The following is a 25,330-nucleotide window of genomic DNA, read 5'->3' on the forward strand; positions in this document are numbered from 1 at the left end:
TAGCATTTTGCGAAGGAAAAATTATTTTTTCTGTCAGAAAACAGAATAAATGCGCTGTTGGTCTCTAAAGATACTGAGTGTAGGTGTTTTTCAACTGCTTGCAAAGATGTCCAAAAGGAAAAACCATAAAGAGATCGAGCTCAGCTCTCCACGGTTCACTCAGGTGCCAGAAAAAAGAAAAGAATGGCTCAACTGCCATCTACAGAGAGTGATGGGATAATGACCATATACTTTTTCTTAAAGGAGCAGCATCAGTTTTTAGGTAGAGCATAGAGGCGCCAAAGCGCTGCTTTTCCGAAATGCTGGTATGTATCTGGGCTTTTAACTACGCCCACTGCACGCCCATTAAGATCACTCGTTCATGGGTTTGTCTTTCAAAAATTCTTTGTTATCATTGGTAAATGCTTTACGTTTGTCCCTCCGTGGGGTGGTTTTGTTACCGCCTTGGCCATCGACCCTGTAACATAGATAATTGCACTTTTGCCAATAACACTGGCAGTGAGCAATCTTTTTTCCTTTTCTGTGTCTCCTTCGCGGTCACGCTCATGGCCACTGTGGCGCTTTGAATCGGCACGCTTATGTCAACTGTTTTACTTTTTATTTTCAGCTCGTGTGGCAAGAAAAGTCCAGTTAGGAATTTACAACAATAATAACTAACTCAAAATGTGAGACCCATGGCATTGCAAATGCTTGTTCAGACTTACAGCATATTAGGCTATAATGTTCCCTAGTTTTAAAAAAGTTTAGAAATTAGTTTTCTAGTTGCAACATTATTTTTAGTGACCTATTCAAATTGGTTTCTTTTATTAAAAGTAAATAGCCCTAAATTGGCTAATATCGTTTTTGTAAATACCTTTTTTCCCTCTAAAGCATACATACACCTGAAAAAAAAGTCCCTTCGGGTCCCATACGTGTTTATGACTAATAATGAAGAACCCATGGAGAAGTGTGGTCTTTTACAGGCATGTTTTCTTTGCAATAATTTTCAGTGTGCACTGGCAAAGCAAACAGGTCTGGTTTGACAAGCCTGCAGTTTATGCAATCAAGCATAGGATCTATGCACTAAAAACCTGTTAATATAAAAATATAGAAGCAAGCCAGCAAATAATGTGTACTAGCCCCGACACTAAAGCACACTCCTTTTCAAGCTGACGCACACATGATCGAGAAAAATAGTCACACAGTAGAAGGCACCCAATGGATGAAGTGGGCTGACAAACAGCTACATGTTTTTGCCTTAGTAGGTAGAATAAAAATGTTAGCACAAAGACTGACAAAAATCCCCTTTGAGTATTTTTATGTTTTATTTGATGGAAAACTTGAGGCTTTGAAGACAGCCTAATAGTCTCAAGGACAGACTGAAAAATGTAAAATGCTATCTTGGACTATGTTCTGGGATGCTGCAGGAGGACTGGGTTTTTGTAAGGTTAATAAATAATCAAGTGGATCTGGATGATGGGGACCAAATCACCTACTCTGCTTCTTAGAAGGGTCATTTCAATGTAATTGCATTTGGAGAACTGCGGTGCACTTAAGCTTCAGTGAAGCAATCAGCCAGAAGAATCCTCAAGTGTTATGTTTAAAGATGGCGCTTTATTTCTGCCAGAGATTGAGGGACCACGTAGTGCAGGAGAATTAGAGCCAACAATAATAAGGCAAAATACACTGAAAGTTGTAACGAAATGAAAGCAAACTAAGTGAAATAAAAAATAAAATGCTTCGGTTTTAGTAACTTTTCCATTGGAGCATAAAACTGATCTGCTGTAGGCTCCATGGGGCATAATTTCGATCTCAGTGGGGATGTACTGCTACAGTCTTCTTCCACACTTCTAGAATGCCTTCTTCGACAAAGGTGCATCCTCTGGATAAACATCATAATGCCTCATTTGGATAACATCTGGCACTGCACAGTATAGATGTGGCCTAAGACATCTTGATTCATGTGGAATTTGTAGAATACAAACCTAGCCACCATCCAGTGAGAATTTGACGCTCATATTCAACTATGGTTCAACCAAATATGACTAAGCTGAAAAATGAATCAGGGTGTAACAACTGGTGGAACTGCTTTCTTATTTTTAACCAGACAGCTAATGAAGAAATTCCGCAGACACTCACTTTATTACCAGAAAACAAAATGAGAGAGGACGATATTTTAGCCAGGCTTATTAATCCTATAACCATCGCAGGAGCGAGGAGATAAAATGCAGCTCAAATTGAATGGCAGTATTCCAATATTCCTGCTCAAATAGATTCTAAATGCCCTATACCTCCAGAGTATGGTCAGGAGTCATAAAAAAAACCTATAAACACACAGAATTCTAGCATGGCTAGTGAAAGGGAAAATATATAAATTTTAAGCAGAGAAATGCAGAATCACAATATGGCTGAACCACAACATGAACGCTTTAAAGGTGAAAACAAAAATAGAACAAGCATTTGCAATGCAACGGGTCTCGCATTTCTCCGAGTTAGAGCTATTCGCACTTGTAAACTCCCAACAGGACTTTTATTGCCACATTAAATGGAAAAAAAGAGCACGATTGCGCTGCTATAGTTCACTCGTAGTGAAACCCATCGGCAAAAGTGCAATTAACCATGTAACAGGGTCGATGTCATGCAGAGCGCTCGACTTCTGCCAAGCGAGATCGGGATGCATAAAAGATCAAACGTAGTCCACAAACTGGACGGAAAACAGCAAGCCTCGCAATGCCAAGCGCATGCTAGCGCAGGCTCAACCCTAAAAACGTGTTGCTAATTCGGACAAGTGCTCCTGCTTCAAAAATAATACATGATCGAGAGGACAGCATGTATTCCGTGCTAATCTTAAAGAAAAGAAAAAATAGTTAATGAGAGTAGAGCTATGGTATTTTAAGTTACGCAACACTACCAGAATTATTGACAGGACGTGACAAACTTGCAGGTCTACTGAACATGTTCCATGAAACATGTCACAGAACTATATTCAACCAGCCATGAATGCCAAAAGAATATCTAAAGCAGTATTTCCTGCAGCTCTTGCCTCTGGTTATACATTTATCAGTGATCCCTTTCAGGAAATTAAGCTAGCGCAAGCTTACATTTTGTGGAACATGACCAGAATCCTCCTGGAGTTTTGGAGTCTGATAGATCAGTGGGGCAGGGACTGAGAAGCGCACTTACCAAAGGCAGTGGGTGACATCTGTTGCATGATTGCCCGGCACTCCAGCGCAGGGTACAATGACACTAAAGGCGAGGTTGCTCTGTCACCACCTGTTGATGACTGGCTACTTGTACCTAGCAACAACAGTAGAAAGGGGACACTTCAATACATAAGCACAATTAAAACATCCTGCAACAGCTCTGTATGAAGTATAGAAGGGCTGCAAAGTAAGTCAACTGGCTAATTTAGGGATATGCTTTGAGGCAATAGTCAATTACAAAACGAGTACCACTGATAATATAATTTACAGAGTGCAACACTGTTCTGGTAGGGTAATGTACTTTTAACAAGAGTCAGTTAACTTTTCTGGAAATGTTGATTCCCAGGGCATTGCATTGGGAACAGGCTACAACTCACCCAACAGGCCAACTGTAGAGGGAAGGCAGTTTAATTATACTTGTTCATCTCGTTGTCCCAGTACTCAATTAACCCTTCTGAGCTCTGCCTTGTCCATCAACTTTCTCAACCGCTTTCCTTCCAAAGCTGCTCTTTATCAGGTTTTCCAGATATATCAGTACAAACCATGTAGGATTACTGGTATCAACTGAGTCCATCAAAAGACTGGATATTCACATTAGAATTCCCTTGTGATTACACTGATGAGCACCTTGTAATGAACCAGAGCGTATGCCACACCTCAACAATAACAATGTAACAAAACACCTCCCACCCTCCAGCAGACAGCCCTGTACATACTATATAATACAGTATCTTACAGACTTGTAAGAAGCAACCTACATGCACAGTAGGTTAAATGAAAGGAAAGCCATTTATTGACCAGGCAATCCAAAAGGCAGTCAATCATTGCAGCAGCTTCATCTTCCTAAACAGATCTATAGGTCCTCCCAATGTGTCCTCCCTTCTACCATCCGACTTCACTGCTAAAGCTACCAGCACAGTATCCCCAATAAGTCATACTGCCAGTTCCGACTATTTTGCAACATTGTTTTTAGAGCTATGACATTTACCAACCTTCATTTTTCACGGTTCCACTGCCATGGAAAGGCTGGTGGAATGTCAGCTTTGGGGGCCCCTGCTCTTGGCTTGGGCAGTGCAGGGTCCGCCATGCACAGACGCGTCGCGCATTCCACTACCCAAATTATGGGCTGCACCCGCCGCACCGCCACAGGCTTGATTACGAGCCGGCTGCAATGTTAAGGCCCTGTCCACCGCAGGGCTGGCGGGCAGAAATGCTGTCTTCGCCCGCCGGCCCTGCGGTGAACTCCAAATAGGTCTGACAGTGTTTGGACCGCACAGGTGGCCTCTCAGCAGTTTGAATTTGGCAGGCGGCCTCCACCGCCTGCCGAACTCATGAGGGCCAAAATGTCTGATATTCTGAAGGCATAGAAGCAGCCTACCTATTCTATCCTTACATGTCTAGGCAGAGAAGGTGCACCAAATCTTGCACTTCTGGGGTTCTTGTAGGGATCTTCAGAGTGTATCCTTAGAATCCCACAACATCCAAAGAGTTTATCGTAATTCCTGTCAGGAAAGTTTTTCCTAGAGGTGAGGCAGTCTTTTCTTCAGTCAAAATGCTGAAAAAATGCCTTTCTGAAGAGAAACTGAGCAAAGATTAGGAAAACTCTGCATGACATGAGGTAGCAAACCTGAAGTATGATGGCCCTTGAGAAGAGAGGTGTTGGTTCTCATGTGGCTGAAATGTGGATCTTTTCTGATGATGTGGGTAGGCTAACTAAGTGATCATTTTAAGTCACTAAAGATTAGCTAGCTTTTTGTACCGCCTGCATATTGATTCAAGCATGTGAATCCACAGAAGTTTCAATACTGAATAATTATTCTAACATTTGTGATAATCAATGAAACTTTTACGGTGCAGAACAAATGTCACCAGACTGAAAACAGGAGCAGCCATTAAGCATCCATCCCGCAGTAGAATTCCTACAGTGTTAAAATTAGGTCAGCTGGGATTGCACACAATGTTAGGCAGTTGGCTTAAGACTACAAGAATTCTCAAATCAGACTGCCCATTATTCTATTATCAGCATAAGGAAGGAGAGGTTGCTTATTTGTACACATAGTTGTTTATCATGAGTGTTCTTTTTGTATTCCATTACTAGTATACATAAGGTTCAAGAGTGGATACCTGAAGTATTGTTTATTGTTTAGGTATTACATAGCAACAGCTTTAGCTGTCTGGTAGCAACCGATGTACTGTATCCAATATAAAGTGAGATTTCAGTCCCTACTTATGATTCAATAGCTTTCTGCTTAAGCTCAGTTCTGTACCGCTAATTCGACTGCGATTTTAGTGTCTGTCCCTACCAAAACACATTTTGGTCTCGTTATGTCTTGAGTGGATATGTTTTATCCTTTCACTTCAGGCATCACGGTCTTGCAATGCAATAATGACTATTTTACCTCCACCCCTCTTTCTCTCCTTCTACCTACATCCCAGTTTTCAGCCCCCTCTATTTAAACAAGCTGGAACCCCTCTCTGCTTATCCATCCTTAACACCTTGAGCTCTGCCCACTACTGTATCTGGTGGCAGTCGCTTTAGAATGGTTCTTAAATCATTTCAAAACAGTCACATGCATGTGTGCAGGCTTGGCAGCCTTCATGCCAAGCTATTTTGGTGAGAAATACGGTTTGATGAAAACAATAACCTCTGTCCTGAAGTCACAGGCAGGGCCTGCTGGTTAGGTCAATGCTTGTTATATTTTTCATATGACAAAGCATTAAATAAGAAACATGGATCAAAGAATAAAATTGGTACTTACCTGTAACTATGGCTCTTCAGTATTGGTATCTTTCACAGATTCACATGCTTAAATCATCCAGTCATCGAGGTGGGAGTCCTACGGTATCTTAATATAGCAGTAGGTGAACTACCTTAGGCTCTAATGGCAATAGACAGTCACTTCAATAGCCCATTTATGTTCTTTTTTTAAAGAACCAAAAAACTACAATCAGGCAATAGCACCCTCTAGAACTCTCCCAACAGAGCCAGATTCCTCAGATTTTCTAGTACAAATGTGAATTATTCATGTTTGAGGGGAGCCTCTAAGGGGAAGGTGGGTGGATTGCATGTGAATCGATGAAAGATACTGGCTCACTGAGATGGAAGTCTGAGGACTTTCGGTATACTTAGGATTTGTTTGAAGTATAACACTGAGGTGCATTGAAGAAAAAGGTCTTTGATGACAAAGGCCTGAATGTCACTTACTCTCTTGGCTGACATGAGAGCTTGTAAAAGTGATGTTTTCCATGTAAGGTACTTTAACTGGGATTTGTCAATGGGCTCAAATGGTGGTTTTATGAGCTTTCCTAATACTACATTTAGGTACCACAATGGGGGAGGCTTTCGAAAAGGAGGGAATGCTCTAAAGAGACCCTTGAGAAATTGTTTCACAATTCAGGTAGACAATAAAGGCGGCACACCCTGAGAACGTCTGAACCTGGAAGTTGCTGCCACATGCATTCTTAAGATTAATGAGAAAGTCTGAATTTAGCCAGGTGGAGCAAATAAGGGAGTATCTGTTCCAGCGGTGATGCGAGAGGGTGGATTTTTTAATTTACGCACCACATGCAGAAGCGTTTCCATTTAAACTTCTAGGTGGTATCCGCCCTCGATTTTGCTAGTATCGCTTTACATTCTGACGGAATTTCTAATTTGGAGAATTTATTGAATTCAGGAACCAGGCCAGCAAGTGTAGAGATGATCGGTCCGGATTTCTGACTTGACCCTGGCTCATGGTCAGTAAGGCTGGCATCTAAGTTGAACATGTGCTTGTTCTGACCACAGAAATTGTTCTGTGAACCAGAACTGTCTGGGCCATCTGGGGGCTCCGAGGAGTAGAGAGCATTTTTCTGTTTTCATCTTGCCGAGCACCCTGGGGATCAACAGGATCGGGGGAAAAGCATAGGCATTAATTCCTGACCATCTCATCAAAAATGCATTCCCCCACAATCTTTTGAGGATGCCAGCTTGTATAAATGGGCATTTCCTGTTTTCCTTCATGGCAAAAAGATCTAAGTTTGGCATGCCCAATCTATGGAAGATTTTGTTAATAACTTTCTGGTCTAGTTCACATTCGTGATACAGAATTATCATTCTGCTTAATGAGTCTGCTAGGAGGTAGGACGCTCCAGGAACATGTTCTGCTTTTAGAGAAATTATATTTTTGTAGAGCCCACTTGGAAATGCGCTGTGCCTGTGAATGGGCTACTGATCTCATTCCTCCCTGTTTGAGATAGATGGTGTTGTCAGTTCGTATGAGGACTGTTGACTTCTGTATCTTGGTTAAAGAAGCTCAGAGTGCTAGTTCGATAGCCCTTCGTTCTAGTTGGTTGATGTTAAGCTTCCTTTCTGCTGGACTTCAGTTGCCGCTGATCTGCAAATCCTGAAGGTGGGCACCCCAACCATCGAAGGAAGCATCTGTAGTTATGATGAAATTGGGAATATGATGCAGATATGAGAGCCCTTTAGGCAGATTTGAATGTATTGTCCACCACCAAGACATGGCCGTTTTCATTTCTGAAGTTATATGAATGCGATCCTCGAAGGAGCTGCGCACTTGGAGCCACTGTTTGTCTAGCTATTCTTGAAGTGGACGCATATGTAGGTGGCAATTCTGGAAAAGAGGAATGAGTGAGGAAACCATTCCCATGAGTGACATTTAGGTCCCTACTGAAATGCACCTTTTTGTAAAGAGTTTGTGAGCCATCTGACATTTTTAGCTGCCTTTCCTGAGAAGGAACTGCTTTGTTTTGTACCTTATCCAGAACCTCTCCCACAAATGCCAGTCTTATTGTGGGATGGAAATGTGATTTCTGATAGTCGATTGTGACGCCCAGATTTTCAAAGAACGAGAGGCAGATTGACGTGTCTGCTACTGCTTGACAGTGCGTAGAGGCCTTTATGAGCCAATCATCTAAGTATGGAAAAACTTCAATTCTTAGCTACCTAGGTGGAGCTGCCACAGGGACCAGCATCTTAGTAAATATTCTGGGAGCTGATTTTAGCCCAAATGGCAGGACCTTGAATTGTAGAGGAGTACCGATTACCTGGAAGCAGAGAACTTAGCGATTATGTCAATGTATTAGGACATGGAAATATGCATCCCGGAGATCTAGAGATGTCATGTTATCTCCAGCGTTTAACCGGTTCTGTGCCTTGGACGAGATGATCTCGTCCAAGGCTACAGTTCCCCTGTGCCTTGGACGAGATCATCTCGTCCATGGCACAGGGGAACTTGGGGGCGCGCTAGCGCGCCCCCCGTGCACCCCCCCCCCCCCCCCAAGTCGGGATGGAAGGGGAAGACCTTCCCCTTCCACCCCCGACCCCCCCCACACACCCCCTGTGACGTCAGCACGCGAGCGCGCGCTGATTTGTCACAGGGGCCTCCCTAGTCGAGCTGGAAGCTCTGCTTCCAGCGCGATTGAAAAAGAAATGCAAAAGCATTTCTTTTTCAATCACTTGGGAGGCCCGGAGGGGCTTCAAAGGGAAGGAAAAGTATTTCCTTCCCTTTGAAGTCCCTCCGAGGGTTTCAAAAGCCGGATTGCTTGCAATCCGGCTTTTGAAACCCCACTAGACACCAGGGATTTTTTATTTTTTATTGAAACTGACAAAAGGGAGCGACCCCTTGGGCAAGGGTCGCTCCCAGGGGGGGCATTTTTTTGAGAAGGCCTTTTCTGCCCCCCCTGGGGGCAGAAACCTCTAGGCACCAGGGACCATTTTTTTATTTTTTTTTATGTTTCATTTCTTTTTTTTTTGGTGGGGAGCGACCCCTTAGGCAAGGGTCGCTCCCCTTGGGGCAAAATAATATTTTGGCCATTTCTGCCCCCCTTCGGGGCAGATTGGCCTATTTTGATGAGGCCAATCTGCCCCCAAGGGGGGTAGAAACCACTAGACACCAGGGAGTTTTTTCTTTGCGTGAATTTCACGCAAAGGGAGTGACCCCTTAGGCAAGGGTCGCTCCCTGGGGGGGGAGGGCAATTTATTTTAGGCCATTTCTGCCCCCCTGGGGGCAGTTCGGCCTATTATTAGGCCGAACTGCCCCCCGGGGGGGGGGGGGGGGCAGAACCCTCTAGGCGCCAGGGCAAATTTTTTTTTTGTGTTTTTTTTTTGTTTCTTTGTTTTTTTCGAGATGGGGAGCGACCCATCAGGCAAGGCTCGCTCCCCTGGGGGGCAAATTGTATTTAGGCCATTTCTGCCCCCCTTGGGGCAGATTGGCCGATTTTAGTTCAATCTGCCCCCAAGGGGACAGAAACCACTAGGCACCTGGGATTTGTTTTTTGGCGCCAATGTCACGCAGGGGGAGCGACCCCATAGGCAAGGGTCGCTCCCGGGTGTGGGGTGGGGGCAAATTTATTTTAGGCCATTTCTGCCCCCCCTTGGGGCAGTTCGGCCTATTATTAGGCCGAACTGCCCCCGGGGGAGGGGGCAGAACCCTCAGGGCACCAGGGCAAATTTTTTTGTTGTGTTTTTTTGTTTGTTTGTTTTTTTCGAGATGGGGACCGACCCATCAGGCAAGGGTCGCTCCCCTGGGGGGCAAATTGTATTTAGGCCATTTCTGCCCCCCTTGGGGGCAGATTGGCCGATTTTAGGTCAATCTTCCCCCAAGAGGGCAGAAACCACTAGGCACCTGGGATTTGTTTTTTGGCGCCAATGTCATGCAGGGGGAGCGACCCCGTAGGCAGGGGTTGTTCCCGGGCAGGGGCAGGGGGGGCTCAAATTTATTTTAGGGCATTTCTGCCCCCCCCTCCCGGGGCCGGCTGAGCTAGAGGCCAAACTCCACAGGTAGGCACTTTGCAAAAAACACCTCTGTTTTCTGTGAAAAAATATGTTCTGTCCACGTTGTGTTTTGGGCCATTTCCTTTCGTGGGCGCTAGGCCTACCCACAGAAGTGAGGTACCATTTTTATCGAGAGACTTCGGGGAATGCTGGGTGGAAGGAAATTTGTGGCTCCTCTCAGATTCCAGAACTTTCTGCCACAGAAATGTGAGGAACATGTGTTTTTTTTTAAGCCAAATTTTGAGGTTTGCAAAGGATTCTGGGTAACAGAACCTGGTCCGAGCCCCGCAAGTCACCCCATCTTGGATTCCCCTAGGTCTCTAGTTTTCAGAAATGCACAGGTTTGGTAGGTTTCCCTAGGTGCCGGCTGAGCTAGAGGCCAAAATCTACAGGTAGGCACTTCGCAAAAAACACCTCTGTTTTCTTCCAAAATTTTGGATGTGTCCACGTTGCGCTTTGGGGTGTTTCCTGTCGCGGGCGCTAGGCCTACCCACGCAAGTGAGGTATCATTTTTATCGGGAGACTTGGGGGAACGCTGAGTGGAAGGAAATTTGTGGCTCCTCTCAGATTCCAGAACTTTCTGCCACAGAAATGTGAGGAACATGTGTTTTTTTAGCCAAATTTTGAGGTTTGCAAAGGATTCTGGGTAACAGAACTTGGTCCGAGCCCCGCAAGTCACCCCTCCTTGGATTCCCCTAGGTCTCTAGTTTTCAGAAATGCACAGGTTTGGTAGGTTTCCCTAGGTGCCGGCTGAGCTAGAGGCCAAAATCTACAGGTAGACACTTCGCAAAAAACACCTCTGTTTTCTTTAAAAAAATGGGATGTGTCCACGTTGCGTTTTGGGGCGTTTCCTGTCGCGGGCGCTAGGCCTACCCACACAAGTGAGGTATCATTTTTATCGGGAGACTTGGGGGAACATAGATTAGCAAAACAAGTGCTATTGCCCCTTGTCTTTCTCTACATTTTTTCCTTCCAAATATAGGAGAGTGTGTAAAAAAGACATCTATTTGAGAAATTCCCTATAATTCACATGCTAGTATGGTCACCCCGGAATTCAGAGATGTGCAAATAACCACTGCTCCTCAGCACCTTATCTTGTGCCCTTTTTGGAAATGCAAAGGTTTTCTTGATAGCAATTTTTTACTCTTTATATTTCAGCAAATGAATTGCTGTATACCCGGTATAGAATGAAAACGCACTGCAGGGTGCAGCTCATTTATTGGCTCTGGGTTCCTCGGGTTCTTGATGAACCTACAAGCCCTATATATCCCCGCAACCAGAGGAGTCCAGCAGACGTAACAGTATATTGCTTTCCATAATCTGACATTGCAGGGAAAAGTTACAGAGTAAAACGCAGAGAAAAATTGATGTTTTTTTCACCTCAATTTCAATATTTTTCTTTTTCAGCTGTTATTTTCTGTAGGAAACCCTTGTAGGATCTACACAAATGACCCCTTGCTGAATTCAGAATTTTGTCTACTTTTCAGAAATGGTTAGGTTTCTGGGATCCAGCATTGGTTTCATGCCCATTCCGGTCACTGACTGGAAGGAGGCTGAAAGCACAAAAAAATTCAAAAATGGGGTGTGCCCCAGTAAAATGCCAAAATTGTGTTGAAAAATTGGGTTTTCTGATTCAAGTCTGCCTGTTCCTGAAAGCTAGGAAGCTGCTGAGTTTAGCACTGCAAACCCTTTGTTGATGCCATTTTCAGGGGGAAATCCACAAGCCTTCTTCTGCAGCCACTTTTTCCAATTTGCTTGAAAAAAACGAAATTTTCACTGTATTTTGGACAATTTCTTGGCCTCCTTCAAGGGAACCCACAAAGTCTGGGTACCTCTAGAATCCCTAGGATGTTGGAAAAAAAGGACGCAAATTTGGCTTGGTTAGCTTATGTGGACAAAAAGTTATGAGGGCCTAAGCGCGAACTGCCCCAAATAGGCAAAAAAAGGCCTGGCACAGGAGGGGGAAAAGGCCTGGCAGCGAAGGGGTTAAGAAGTGTAGTATTAGTATATCTTGAAATGTTACCATACAAAATGTTTGTTTCTTTAAAAACATGTTTAAAGCTCACACATCTAGAATGGGATGCCAATGTCCCATTGACTTCTTCACTAGGAAGAAACAGGAGTAGAACCCCCAGCCTTTCTGAAGTGGTAGAACAACCTCTAAACCGTTTTTTTTTTTTTTTTTTTTTAAACTATGCTGGATCCCTCCTTGAGGAGTTGCGTTAAACGTGGTGGTCCTGATGAAGGGGTGTTTGGAGGCTTCTGGAGGAACTCCAGGGTGTGTCCTGGATACTACATTTAGAACCCACTTGTCCAATGTTATCTCCGACCATTGTAGGAAGTTGTTTGCAATGCAGCCTCCGATTTTGGTTATAAGTTAGGGGAGGGTAGCCGGTACCATTGTGTGGTCATTGCTTTCTACCTGCTACCCTGCCACGGGCAGAAAGCTTTCCACTTGTGTGGTGCTTGTATGCTGCTGCGGGTGGTAATGTGTACTGCTGTTGCCCATATTGTGGGAGATAGGATGCCTGACCTAACTGAAATTGCTCTCTGTAGGTCAGTTGCCTCCACGAAATGAGTATGTTCCTCTCCCTTCAAGTCCTCGAAAGGGCTGGTTTCTATATTGTAACATGCCCAGAAATTTTGCTGTATCTGTCTGCCTTGATGGACTGTAAAGCTTCATCAAAGTGTTTACCGAAGAGGGATTCACAGTTGTATGACATATCTAGTATCTTGCGCTGTATCTCTGGCCAGAAGAAGGTAGATTTTCACCATCCCTGTCTGCATAAAACTGCAACCCCTGCCAGTTGTCTAAATCCCATTAATAAAATGCCGATGGCACAGTCTATTTCTGTTGCCATCTGTTCTCCTCCTTGGAGTATCTTTTTAGCCTCCACTTTAGAATCTTCAGGTAGGAGGTGGGGATAGAGTGGGTATTAAATAGTTGTTCCACTCATTAGGCTGTGATGTATTATCAAGTATCTCTCCCTCCTCTCTTCCCTCATCTGTAGGCTGAGGATTATCTTGTGCAGGCTGGGCTAAGGGAGTTGTCACTTCCAGTACCAGTGTAATTGGTCTGTCCATAACCCTTGATGGAAGCAAGACAGTGGTTTGAAGTAGTCTTTCCAGCCTTGAAGGTTGCGTGATAGGGTTGCAGGAGTAGAGTGGCGGGAGGAACCTTCAATAATAATCCTGCAACATTTTTTTTGCAGATTTGTCACCAAAGACACCGGCATTACTACAGAGGGATCCTGTTCAAGATATTCAGGTTGAAAAGGCTTTGCTTGATCTCTCAGAGTAGTATTCATCTTGATATTGATCCTCTTCGTCATCTAAGTCCTGACATTTAACGTGAAGCTGAGATGGACTGCTAGCCCCACCATAAGGACCCACGTCGTAAGAATCCTCATCGTCGTCCAAGAGGTGTTAAGGAGGATATGGCAACACCTTACTTGGGGAGGTATGGCTTGTTAATATCATGGATGTGGATTTTTTCTTTTGTGGAATTAGAGATAATAGAAGGAATTTGTTTTTTCTTTTTTTGTTCTTGTTTTTCAGTTGATGACTTCCTCTTCGATAAGGATGCAGTCCATGCACTGGCGATGGTATCAGCAGTGGTCTTGTCCTTGATGGTGTTAATGGTGCGGTCTTAGACGACGGGACCAACGTCGATGAGTGCCTCATAGATGAGACACTCATCGTCAATGTTCTGCATATTTTAGCAGAGATTTTCGACGTCGATGAGGGCGATGAAGTAATCATTGTGGAAACTGCTGTGGTGAAGGTCGACATGGTTGTCGCCGTTATCATAGATGCAGTTGTCGGCAAATGTATAGTCAACAGTGCTCTCGTCAACAAGGTTATTTTAACAGTTTCTAATAGGAGTTTCTTCATCTTAGTTGTCGACGGTAAGGATTGTGAAGCACGTTTTGGAGGTACTTTCTTCACAGATTGAGTAGAAGGCTCAGAGTGAACCTTTTCTGAGGCCTTTGGCTGCTCTTTTGAAGATGATGGTAGACCTTCATGGCTCTTTTTGTGCCCAGTTGATGTATGTTCAGATTTATTTTTTTTAGAACCTTTTCAGGTAGTTCTGAGGCAGGTTTAGCGTTGGATTTAGGTCTTTTAAGGAAGTGAGAGGCCTGTGAAGAGGCACTCATCAGAAGAGGGGCACTCTTGCGTTTTCATTTAGCAGTGATAGTAAGAGTCTGCCTTCTCTAAACTTAAGTTTTGTGTGAAAAGGTGCAGTAGATTTTACATTCTCTCACCTTGTGTTCTGGATGGAGGCAGTATAATCACTTCTTGTGTGAGTCATCAATATGAAGACTTTTCTTCCCACAGGTTCTGAAAAGTCATTTCTTGGTTAGTTGGGACAATGTCCAATCTAAATCTGTAGATTCTGAGAAGTAATCTGGTCAGTTCACTGAGAAAGAGTAGAGTTTGAGCAGAGCTCAGAGACTCCCTTCACACGATGTGCGGTAGAAATTCTGAAGGAATCAGCCTCTGTTGGGAGTGTTTGTTCTAGAGGGTGCAGTCACCTGATTGATTGTAGCTCAAGTTTGGTTCTTTTATTTAAAAAAAAAAAAAAAAAAAAAAAAACAGATTGGCTATGACAGTGACTGTCCATTGCCATTAGGGCCTAAGGTAGTTCAGCTACTGCTGTATTAAAAAAATACTGTGGGACTCCCACCTCGATGACTGGTGATCAGAAGCAACATTTTCCTAAATGGATTTCCTTTAGAAATATGTATTCAGTCATCAATAAGCTGCCATTGCATATTTGACTAAAAACCACACCATAGTCTCTTAAAACAAAAGCAAAATTACATCTCTAATAGACTATGCAAATACATACCACTGGACAACTACCACTGATTATTCCCTCATGCAGAGCAAAGGACTGTGACATTAAAAATCCTCTTCCTGGTGTGCTCTAGGTAACATCAGGAGGCAGATGTTATGTTTAAAAATTTAGTGAAATAGGTATTGCAGAGAACTAAAATGACAAGTTAAGTAACTTTTCCCTCTGTGCTAGATTCTCCCTGATTTCCACATGCATTAGAATGAAGTAGAAAGCTAAAGAAAACCCCAGCATCAGAGGTGGGATCAAAAAGCGTAGGAAGAAAAATAACTTTATGAACCATTTGGCTGACATATCTCATGAGAGTAGAGTTCGGTGGCATGCCTGTGGTAAACTGAACTTTTGGTTTACCTGGCAAACGTCAGTCTATCGGGAAGATGTAAGGATGTTAGACATTAACTCTTCAGCAGCCTGATACTCCAAAGACCTTGTCAACAACAAATGCTTCATTTGCAGACAGGAAAAAAGGGATCAACCTATAGTATTAAAGAACAAGTTACTTACCTTCGGTAGCATTATCTGGTGGAGACAGGATCTAGCTGCAGATTTTACTTTAGAATTTTCCCCAGGCACGAGCCTGGATCCAGAAACTTTTTTCCCCATAGCATGTCCGCGCATCGGAAAAAGGTGTCGCGCGACTCTATCGACGTCCACCGGATGCAATGTCAGTGGAGTCTACATAAACCCTCACCAATATCAGTTTCTTTTATGGCTATTTTCCACGCTCACAATATGGAGAAACTGCCTTTCGAAACAGTGTACTAGAAAAAAAAAAAAAAAAAAAAAAAAAAAAAAAGACACCCCTGGGTCAAATCACCAAATTTTTAATTCAAGTTGTAATTTTCCATTATGAAATATTAGACCAAAAGGGACTCAGTTTGCAGAGCAGGGAGGATGGGTCATTAAGGAATCTGCGGCTAGATCCTGTTTCTACCAGATAATGTGTTACCAGAGGTAAGTAACTTGTTCATCTGATAGAGATATCTAGCTGCACATTCCTTACTTTAGAATCAGATACCAAAGCCATAGTAACCCGGAGGAGGGACTGCAAACCGAGACCTTCAAAAAACGTCTGAGTATGAGGAAACCCGTCTAGAACAGAAAAAGACCAGACAATCCTAATTAAGGCGAGTAATATACTCACCACCATCAAAACCTGTGAAAGGAACTACAGATAAATAAAACCATAAATTATGAAACATATGTAGGATGTTGGCTCTGTATATACTATTTCAAAGTAAGAAATAGTGTGCAGAGTCCAATGGTTCCCCTTAGAGGTAAGATAGTGGCAAAAAGAGGTAATTCTAATGCTCTATTTTGTGGTCGAGCAGAAGGCTTATCAGAGGGTAGTGTTAAGCATTTGTTGTACACACACAGGCAATAAATGAGGAACACACACTCAAAGACAATTCCAGGCCAATAGGTTTTCATACAGAAAAATATATTTTCTTAGTTTGTTTTAAGAACCACAGGTTCAAGATTTACAAACAATACTTTAAATGAAAGGTATTTCACTCAGGTATTCTGGGAACTTTGAATAATCACAATAGCATGTACAGTTTTGACAAAAATGGCAATAAGCTACTTTAAAAGTGGACACAGTGCAAAAATCAACAGTTCCTGGGGGAGGTAAGTATTTGTTAGGTTCATAGGTAAGTAAAACACTTACAGGGTTCAAAGTTGGGTCCAAGATAGCCCACCGTTGGGGGTTCAAGGCAACCCCAAAGTTAGCACACCAGCAGCTCAGGGCCGGTCAGGTGCAGAGGTCAAAGTGGTGCCTAAAACACATAGGCTTCAATGGAAATAGGGGTGCCCGTTTCCAGTCTGCCAGCAGGTAAGTACCCGCGACTTCAGAGGGCAGACCAGGGGGGTTTGTAGGGCACTGGGGGAGGGGGGGGGGGGGGGGGGAGACACAAGCAGGCACAGAAAGTACACCCTCAGCGGCACAGGGGCGGCCGGGTGCAGAGTGCAAACAGGCTTTGGGTTTTCAATAGGAATCAAAGGGGAGACCCGGGGGTCTCTTCAATGATGCAGGCAGGCACAGGGGTGGCTCCTAGGGGTAGCCACCACCTGGGCTAGGCAGAGGGTCGCTCCTGTACTGGAGTTCGGGTCCTTCAGGTCCTGGGGGTTGCGGGTGCAGTGTGGTTTCCAGGCGTCTGGTTCCTTGAAGCAGGCAGTCGCGGTCAGGGGGAGCCTCTGGATTTCCTCTGCAGGTGTTGCTGTGGGGGCTGGGGGGGGGGTCAACTCTGGCTACTCACGGGCTTGCAGTCGTCGGGGAGTCCTCCCTGTAGTGTTAGTTTTCCAGAGGTCGAGCCGGGGGCGTCAGGTGCAGAGTGGAAAATCTCACACTTCCAGCGGGAAACGTGTGGTCTGTAAAAGTTGCTTCTTTGTTGCAAAGTTGCAGGTTTGTTGAACAGGGCCGCTGTCCTTGGTCCTTTAGGATGCAGGGTAGTCCTCTGAGGCTTCAGAGGTAGCTGGACCCTGTTGGATGCGTCGCTGTTGCAGTTTTTTTCGAAGTAGAGAGACAGGCCGGTGGGGCTGGGGCCAAATCAGTTGTCATCTCCATCTTCACTGCAGGGCTTCAGGTCAGCAGTCCTTCTTTAGGTTGCAGGAATCTATCTTCCTCGGTTCTGGGGCCCCCTAAATACTCAATTTAGGGGTGTGTTTAGCTCTGGGAGGGCAGTAGCTACTGCCCCTGAGGGTGGCTACACCCTCTTTGTGCTTCCTCCCTGTGGGGAGGGGGGCACATCCCTAATCCTATTGGGGGAATCCTCCATCTGCAAGATGGAGGATTTCTAAAAGTAAGAGTCACCTCAGCTCAGGACAACTTAGGGGCTGTCCTGACCGGGGGGTGACTCCTCCTAGTTTTTCTCATTATCTCCTCTAGCCTTGCCGCCAAAAGTGGGGGCAGTGGCCGGAGGGGCGGGCACCTCCACTAGCTGGGATGCCCTGTGGCGCTGTAACAAAGGGGGTGAGCCTTTGAGGCTCACCGCCAGGTTTTACAGTTCCTGCAGGGGGAGGTGAGAAGCACCTCCACCCAGTACAGGCTTTGTTCCTGGCCACAGAGTGACAAAGGCACTCTCCCCATGTGGCCAGCAACATGTCTGGTGTGTGGCAGGCTGGCAAAAACTAGTCAGCCCACACTGAAAGTCGGTTATGTTTTCAGGGGGCATCTCAAAGATGACCTCTGGGTGTATTTGTACAATAAAGTGCACACTGGCATCAGTGTGCATTTATTGTGCTGAGAAGTTTGATACCAAACTTCCCAGTTTTCAGTGTAGCCATTATGGTGCTGTGGAGTTCGTGTATGACAGACTCCCAGACCATATACTCTTATGGCTACCCTGCACTTACAATGTCTAAGGTTTTGCTTAGACACTGTAGGGGCATAGTGCTCATGCACCTATGCCCTCACCTGTGGTATAGTGCACCCAGCCTTAGGGCTGGAAGGCCTGCTAGAGGGGTGACTTATCTATGCCATAGGCAGTGTGAGGTTGACATGGCACTCTGAGGGGAGTGCCATGTCGACTTAGTCATTTTCTCCCCACCAGCACACACAAGCTGGCAAGCAGTGTGTGTGTGTGCTGAGTGAGGGGTCCCCAGGGTGGCATAAGACATGCTGCAGCCCTTAGAGACCTTCCCTGTCCTCAGGGCCCTTGGTACCAGGGGTATCAGTTACAAGGGACTTACCTGGGTGCCAGGGTAGTGCCAATTGTGGAGACAAAGGTACAGTTTTAGGGAAAGAACACTGGTGCTGGGGCCTGGTTAGCAGGGTCCCAGCACACTTTCAAATCATAACTTGGCATCAGCAAAGGCAAAAAGTCAGGGGGTAACCATGCCAAGGAGGCATTTCCTTACAACATAGGATAAGCTCACCCATGTTAGTATGTCAAATGTGTCATAAGCGACCCAACAATATGGAGATTCTCTAACCAGAAAAAAATGGTCTAATACAAGATAAATAAACTGTGCACTCTTAAGAATACCTATGACGAAACATACTCTTTACTGAAAGAACTGTGTAAAGGAGCACAATAAAAAAAAGTAATTAAAATATTAGTAGCCTGGAGACAGCATCACCCATGATTAAGACCATTAACAATCTGTCTCTAAAACAAAACCGGTCTAGAACAATTCAAAAAGACCAGGCATTTATAATAATAAAAGTGAGCCCTAACAAATTTCACCACATATGACTTGTGGGAGGAACCACGTATATGGAGTCAAAAACATTCAAAAACATGTCAAAGAAAATCCATGTCGATATGACCAGTCTGTGTTAGTGGCAAACTAACAGAATGAATATTAAACTACTCGCTACCCTAATGGAATGCAAACCCATGCACGACCACCCCCTCAATACTGTGGAAAGGACCACAGCAATGATAATATCAAGATAAAGAAAACAATAGTAAAACACTGCCCATGACTGGAGGACAGTATTGCCAAATGAGGTAGTGAATATAAATCTATTTGTCCTTATTTGTAGACCGAAACTACATATTCTACCCTGCTGAAACAGAGCAGCATAGCATGATATTAAGCAATACCTCTTACTCTGTAAAAGGTATAGCCTAACCAAACCTACACTATAAGACAGACGAACGAGTTACTTACCTTCGGTAACGACTTTTCTGGTGGATACATTAGCTACCTGTGGATTCCTCACCTCATGAATACTCCCATGGCGCCAGCATTCGACGGAAATCTTCTTACTAGTCTCTGCACGTCGACGAGGACGTCACTGTCGCCCACGCGACGCCGTCTGACGTCATACAGGCAATAAGAGGTCCTCGACGACGTGCGGACGTCAGTACCAATCATACGTGCATGAGAACAACCAGGCAATGCAATGAAAGAGCAAGGCAACATCCATTATATTGTAAAAATACACCACATTGTATGAATAACTGTAAATCTTTTTATGTACATATATATATATATATATATATATATATATATATATATATATATATATATATATATATAAAACTCTCTCTTTTAAAATATATACACACACCAAGTATATACACAAAGATATATACATATATATATATAAATATATTATATATACATCTATTGCACCCTCAAAGACCAAGAGGAGCGCACTCAAGGATTACTTGGTAAGACCAGAAAGGCAACGGGGAGGCGGGTGGGACCGTGAGGAATCCACAGGTAGCTAATGTATCCACCAGAAAAGTCGTTACCGAAGGTAAGTAACTCGTTCTTCTGATGGATACAACTACCTGTGGATTCCTCACCTCATGAATAGAGTCCCAAAGCAGTACCACGCCCGGCGGTGGGTGCCTAAATGGTCAAACCAAGAAATCCTGCAGCACTGACCGTGCAAAATGGCCGTCCCTTCTAACCTCAGAATCCAAACAGTAATGTTTTGCAAAAGTGTGAAGGGACGACCAAGTTGCGGCCTTGCAGATGTCGACCACAGGAACACCTCTGGCCAAGGCCGAAGTGGCCGACTTAGCTCTGGTGGAATGAGCTCTAATGCCCTCAGGAGGATCCTTCTTTGCCAAAGAGTAACATATTTTAAAGCAAAGAACAACCCACCTGGATAGTGTTCTCTTGTGGACTGCCTTTCCTCTCCTCTTGCCCACGTATCCAATAAACAGCTGATCCTCCAGCCTGAAATCCTTTGTTCTATCGATAAAGAAGCTCAACGCTCTCTTTGGGTCCAGACGGTGCAGTCTTTCTTCCTCTTTGGAAGGATGAGGCGGAGGATAGAACGTGGACAAAGTAATTGCCTGAGCCAAATGGAAGGGTGAAACAACCTTCGGGAGGAAAGCAGCCTTGGTCCTCAACACCACCTTATCCCCATAAAAAGTTGTATAAGGGGGTTTTACTGATAAGGCCTGCAACTCACTCACTCTCCTTGCTGATGTTATAGCTATCAGGAAGACTGTTTTTAAAACCAAATACCTCAAGGGGCAAGAATGCATAGGTTCAAAAGGGGACCCCATAAGGAAAGTCAGGACTAAGGACAAATCCCACTGCGGCATAACGAATGGCTTTGGAGGATATTGATTTAGAAGACCTTTCAAGAATCTGATAACAATAGGGGATTTAAATAAAGATGGTTGGTCTGGAAGACATAAGAAGGCTGACAAGGCCGATAAATAACCTTTAATGGTAGCCACTGCACAACCTTTCTGCGCCAGAGATAGAGCAAAAGACAAAACGTCCGATAGATGAGCATGCAAAGGATCAATCTGCCTCTCTCCACACCACGCAACAAATTTAGACCACCTATTAGCGTAGATAGATTTAGTGGAGTGTCGCCTGGCCGCTAATATAACATCCACTACCTCAGGCGGGAGAGAGAAGGAACTCAGGTTGCCCCGTTCAATCTCCAGGCATGTAGGTGCAGACTCTGGAGGTTGGGGTGTAGAACCTGCCCCTGCGAGAGGAGGTCTGCCCTGAAAGGGAGACGGAGCGGCGGGCACATTGAGAGTTGGAGAAGGTCGGAGTACCACACCCTCCTTGGCCAATCCGGAGCTATTAAGATTACTAGAGCCCGGTCTTGGCGAATCTTCCTCAATACTCGAGGAATCAAGGGTATGGGAGGAAACGCGTAAAGCAACTGGCCGCACCAGGTCATTTGAAACGCGTCCCCCAACGCTTCCTGCATCGGATACTGAAGGCTGCAGAACAACGGACAATGCGCGTTCTCTCGAGTGGCGAACAGATCTACCCGAGGAAACCCCCACCTCTGGAAGATCAAACGGACTTGATCTGGATGGAGACGCCACTCGTGGTCTGCCGAGAAGTGGCGAGACTGAGACTGTCCGCACGCACGTTCAAAACTCCGGCCAGATGGTTTGCTATCAAGCAAATCCGATGGTCCTTTGCCCAGGACCATAGTCGAAGAGCTTCTCTGCAGAGAAGGTACGACCCCACTCCTCCCTGCTTGTTTATGTACCACATCGTGGTAGTATTGTCCGTTAGGACCTGTACCGACTGACCACGAAGGGAAGGGAGGAAGGCCTTGAGAGCCAGACGTACAGCCCGTAATTCTAACAGATTGATGTGAAAAATCTGTTCCTCTGGAGACCAAAGACCTTTGATCTCCAGATCCCCCAGATGAGCTCCCCACCCTAGAGTGGAAGCATCCGTTATGACTGTGGCCACTGGTGGTGACTGCTGGTACGGCTTTCCTTGCGAAAGATTGTTGCTTACAATCCACCACCACTTCAAATCCACAGCAGCATCTCTGGAGATCTTGACAGTACCCTCTAGATCCCCTCTGTGTTGAGACCACTGCCTTCGGAGGCACCACTGAAGAGCCCTCATGTGCCAGCGAGCATGCGTGACCAACAGAATGCAGGAGGCAAAAAGACCGAGCAGACGAAGGACCTTGAGGACTGGAACTACCGCTCCATTTCGAAACATTGGAACCAAATCCTGAATATCTTGAATCCGCTGAGGCGGAGGAAAGGCCCGACCCAATGTTGTATCCAGTACTGCCCCCATGAACAGGAGGCGCTGAGAGGGCTCTAGGTGAGATTTGGGCTCGTTCACCGAAAAACCCAGGTCGAACAACAACTGGGTTGTTGACTGCAGATGACGCAACACAAGCTCCGGGGACTTGGCTTTGATCAACCAGTCGTCCAAGTAAGGGAATACTGCTATCCCCTTCCTTCTGAGCTCTGCCGCAACCACCGACATCACCTTCGTGAAGACTCGAGGTGCTGAAGTAAGACCAAACGGAAGGACCGCAAACTGATAATGTTGCGATCCCACCACAAACCGGAGATACTTCCTGTGTGACTTGAGTATCGGGATATGAAAGTAAGCATCCTGCAAGTCGACAGACACCATCCAGTCTTCCATGTTCAACGCCAAAAGCACCTGTGCTAGGGTCAGCATCTTGAACTTTTCCTGCTTGAGGAACCAATTCAAGATCCTCAGGTCCAGAATTGGTCTCAAACGACCATCCTTCTTGGGAATCAGGAAATACCTTGAGTAAACTCCTTGACCCCTTTCCTGCTCCGGGACCAACTCCACCGTGCCCTTTAAAAGGAGGACTTCTACCTCCTGTTCTAGCAACAGGAGGTGTTCTTGTGAACAATACGAAGGGCGGGGCGGGATGAGGGGCGGAAACTCCCGAAAAGGAAGGGTGTAGCCTTTTCCCACAACACTGAGAACCCAATTGTCCGACGTAACAGTCTCCCATTTGGTGAGAAAATGCTGTAATCTTCCCCCTACAGGAGAGGCGTGAGTTGGAAATGGTGGAAGCCTAAGGCTGCTTCCCCTGCTGCACCCCGCCAGAGGATGAGGAAGAGGCAGAGTGCTGCTGAGAGGCTCCTCTGGTGCGGACCCTACCTCTCCCCCTGAAAGATCTATAGGGATGGGAAGAGGCAGGTTGCTGATATCTTCCCCGAAAGGAAGAGGAGGAAGAGCCACGCCCAAATCCACGAAACCTCCTGAAGAATCTGGAAGAGGCCGTGGAAGAAGGAGCTTGGAGCCCTAACGACTTAGCCGTGGCCCTGCTTTCCTTAAAACGTTCCAAGGCCGAATCAGCCTTAGCCCCAAACAGTTTGTCCCCATCAAACGGGAGATCCAACAATGTGGACTGTACATCAGCCGAAAAGCCCGAGTTACGGAGCCAGGCCTGTCTCCTTGCCACCACAGTTGTGCCCATTGATCTGGCTACCGAGTCGGTGGTATCCAGTCCCGTCTGGATAATTTGGGTCGCAGCAGCCTGGGCATTTGAGACAAGATCCAAAAGACCCTGGGGAAGCTCTGTAAACGAAGAGGAGAGGTCATCCATCAGAGCATGAATATACCTCCCCAGGATACAGGTTGCATTGGTGGCTTTTAACGCCAGACTGCAGGACGAAAAAATCTTCTTCGACTGCGCCTCTAGCTTCTTTGAATCTCTGTCCCCAGGCACCGTCGGAAAAGAACCAGGCGCTGATTTGGACGAACAGGAGGCCTGCACCACCAAGCTCTCCGGCGTAGGGTGCCTGGACAGAAAACCAGGGTCAGTTGGAGCCGCCCGATACCTCCTGGCCGCGGCTCTGTGAACTGCTGGGGAAGATGCCGGCCTCTTCCACACCTCTAAAACCGGATCCAGCAGAGCGTCATTAAAAGGTAACAGAGGCTCCGCCGCGGCTGAGGCCGGATGTAACACCTCTGTCAAAAGGTTTTGTTTCGCCTCCACTACCGGAAAGGCAGGTCCAAAAAACTAGCTGCCTTCCGTACCACTGCATGAAAGGAAGCAGCCTCCTCAGTATATTCCCCCGGGGACGAAAGGTCCCACTCAGGGGAAGTGTCCAGCCCACTGGCCGACTCCAGTCCACGCAGCCCATCACCCGAGTCCTCTAGCTCTCCTTCCTCTAGGGCTCGTTGGTACTCCTGCTCTTCTAGTACCCGGAGAGCACGTCTCCTTGAATGCAGTCGTTGCTCAATCCGCGGAGTCGACAATGCCTCCGCCGAAGTCGGAGATCGGCGCCGATCTTCCGAAGCCACCGACGCCGCATCCGGCGCCACAGGTAACTTCGGCGCCGACTGAAGAGCAGTTGAAACGGATGGGCCCACCGGAGTCACAGGCCGAAATCTCGACGTCGACGGGATGGAAATCCCTGGGGCCAATCCTTCCGAAGCCACCGGAGCGGCCACCGGCGCCGACACTGGCGCCGAGCCTACGTTCCCAAACGGGAGAAAGGGCATAAAGGGTGCCGGCCGAAGAGGCGCAGGATCACCCAAAGAAAAGGCCAAAGGCCCAGCCGGAGCACCCCCTGGAGCCATCTGTTGGAAGATGGCATACATCGCATTCAAGAATGCGGAACTATCGGCTCCAGGGATGGGAAAAGCCGGATACTGGGGTGCCTGTCTCGGAGGCGACCCCGACCTCTGCGTCTGCGCCGGAGAAAACACTTGAGGCTCCAATACCTCAATCACCGACGCCTGTCCAGGTGAAGTTGGAGACGCCGGAGAAGGCAACGGCGTCGAAGGATGCGGCGTAACCGTGGGGCTGACTTCCCATGTTCTTCGGCGCCGATCCGGAGACCTGGAACGAGCCTCCCTTGAATGACGCCGAGATTCTCTACGGCGCCGGGAGTCTCGATGACGCCGATGTCTTGGAGAAGACTTCTTGTGATGCTTCTCCTTTGACTTGGCCATAAACAGCTTCGCCTCACGTTCTTTAAGAGCCTTTGGATTCATGTGCTGACATGAATCACAAGTCGAGACGTCGTGGTCGGAGCTCAAACACCAAAGGCAATCGGAATGAGGATCCGTCACCGACATCTTGCCTCCACACTCACGACAAGGCTTAAATCCAGACTTTCTCTGCGACATTATTTCCACAGCGAAAGACTACGCAGCAAGATATACACTGTAACCGCAAGAGTAACAGTTGCTCCCTCGAAGATAACCGTTTCGAATGCACGGAAAAAAGGGAACTGACGTCCACACGTCGTCGAGGACCTCTTATTGCCTGTATGACGTCAGACGGCGTCGTGTGGGCGACAGTGACGTCCTCGTCGACGTGCAGAG

The 25,330-nt window shown here is 46.1% G+C and overlaps 1 protein-coding gene across 2 annotated transcripts in view; it reads right to left on the minus strand.

The window, feature by feature from the left end:
• OTUD5 (OTU deubiquitinase 5) overlaps positions 1-25,330 on the minus strand; it is a 426,591-nt gene that overhangs the window by 3,482 nt on the left and 397,779 nt on the right. For both annotated transcript variants that reach the window (XM_069209506.1, XM_069209505.1), the window contains exon 8: positions 3,163-3,276. In XM_069209506.1, coding sequence (XP_069065607.1) covers positions 3,163-3,276 — 114 coding nt within the window. The remainder of the gene's footprint in view (positions 1-3,162; positions 3,277-25,330) is intronic.

The sequence above is a fragment of the Pleurodeles waltl genome, chromosome 10, assembly GCF_031143425.1.
Source record: "Pleurodeles waltl isolate 20211129_DDA chromosome 10, aPleWal1.hap1.20221129, whole genome shotgun sequence".
NCBI classification, from domain to species: domain Eukaryota; kingdom Metazoa; phylum Chordata; class Amphibia; order Caudata; family Salamandridae; genus Pleurodeles; species Pleurodeles waltl.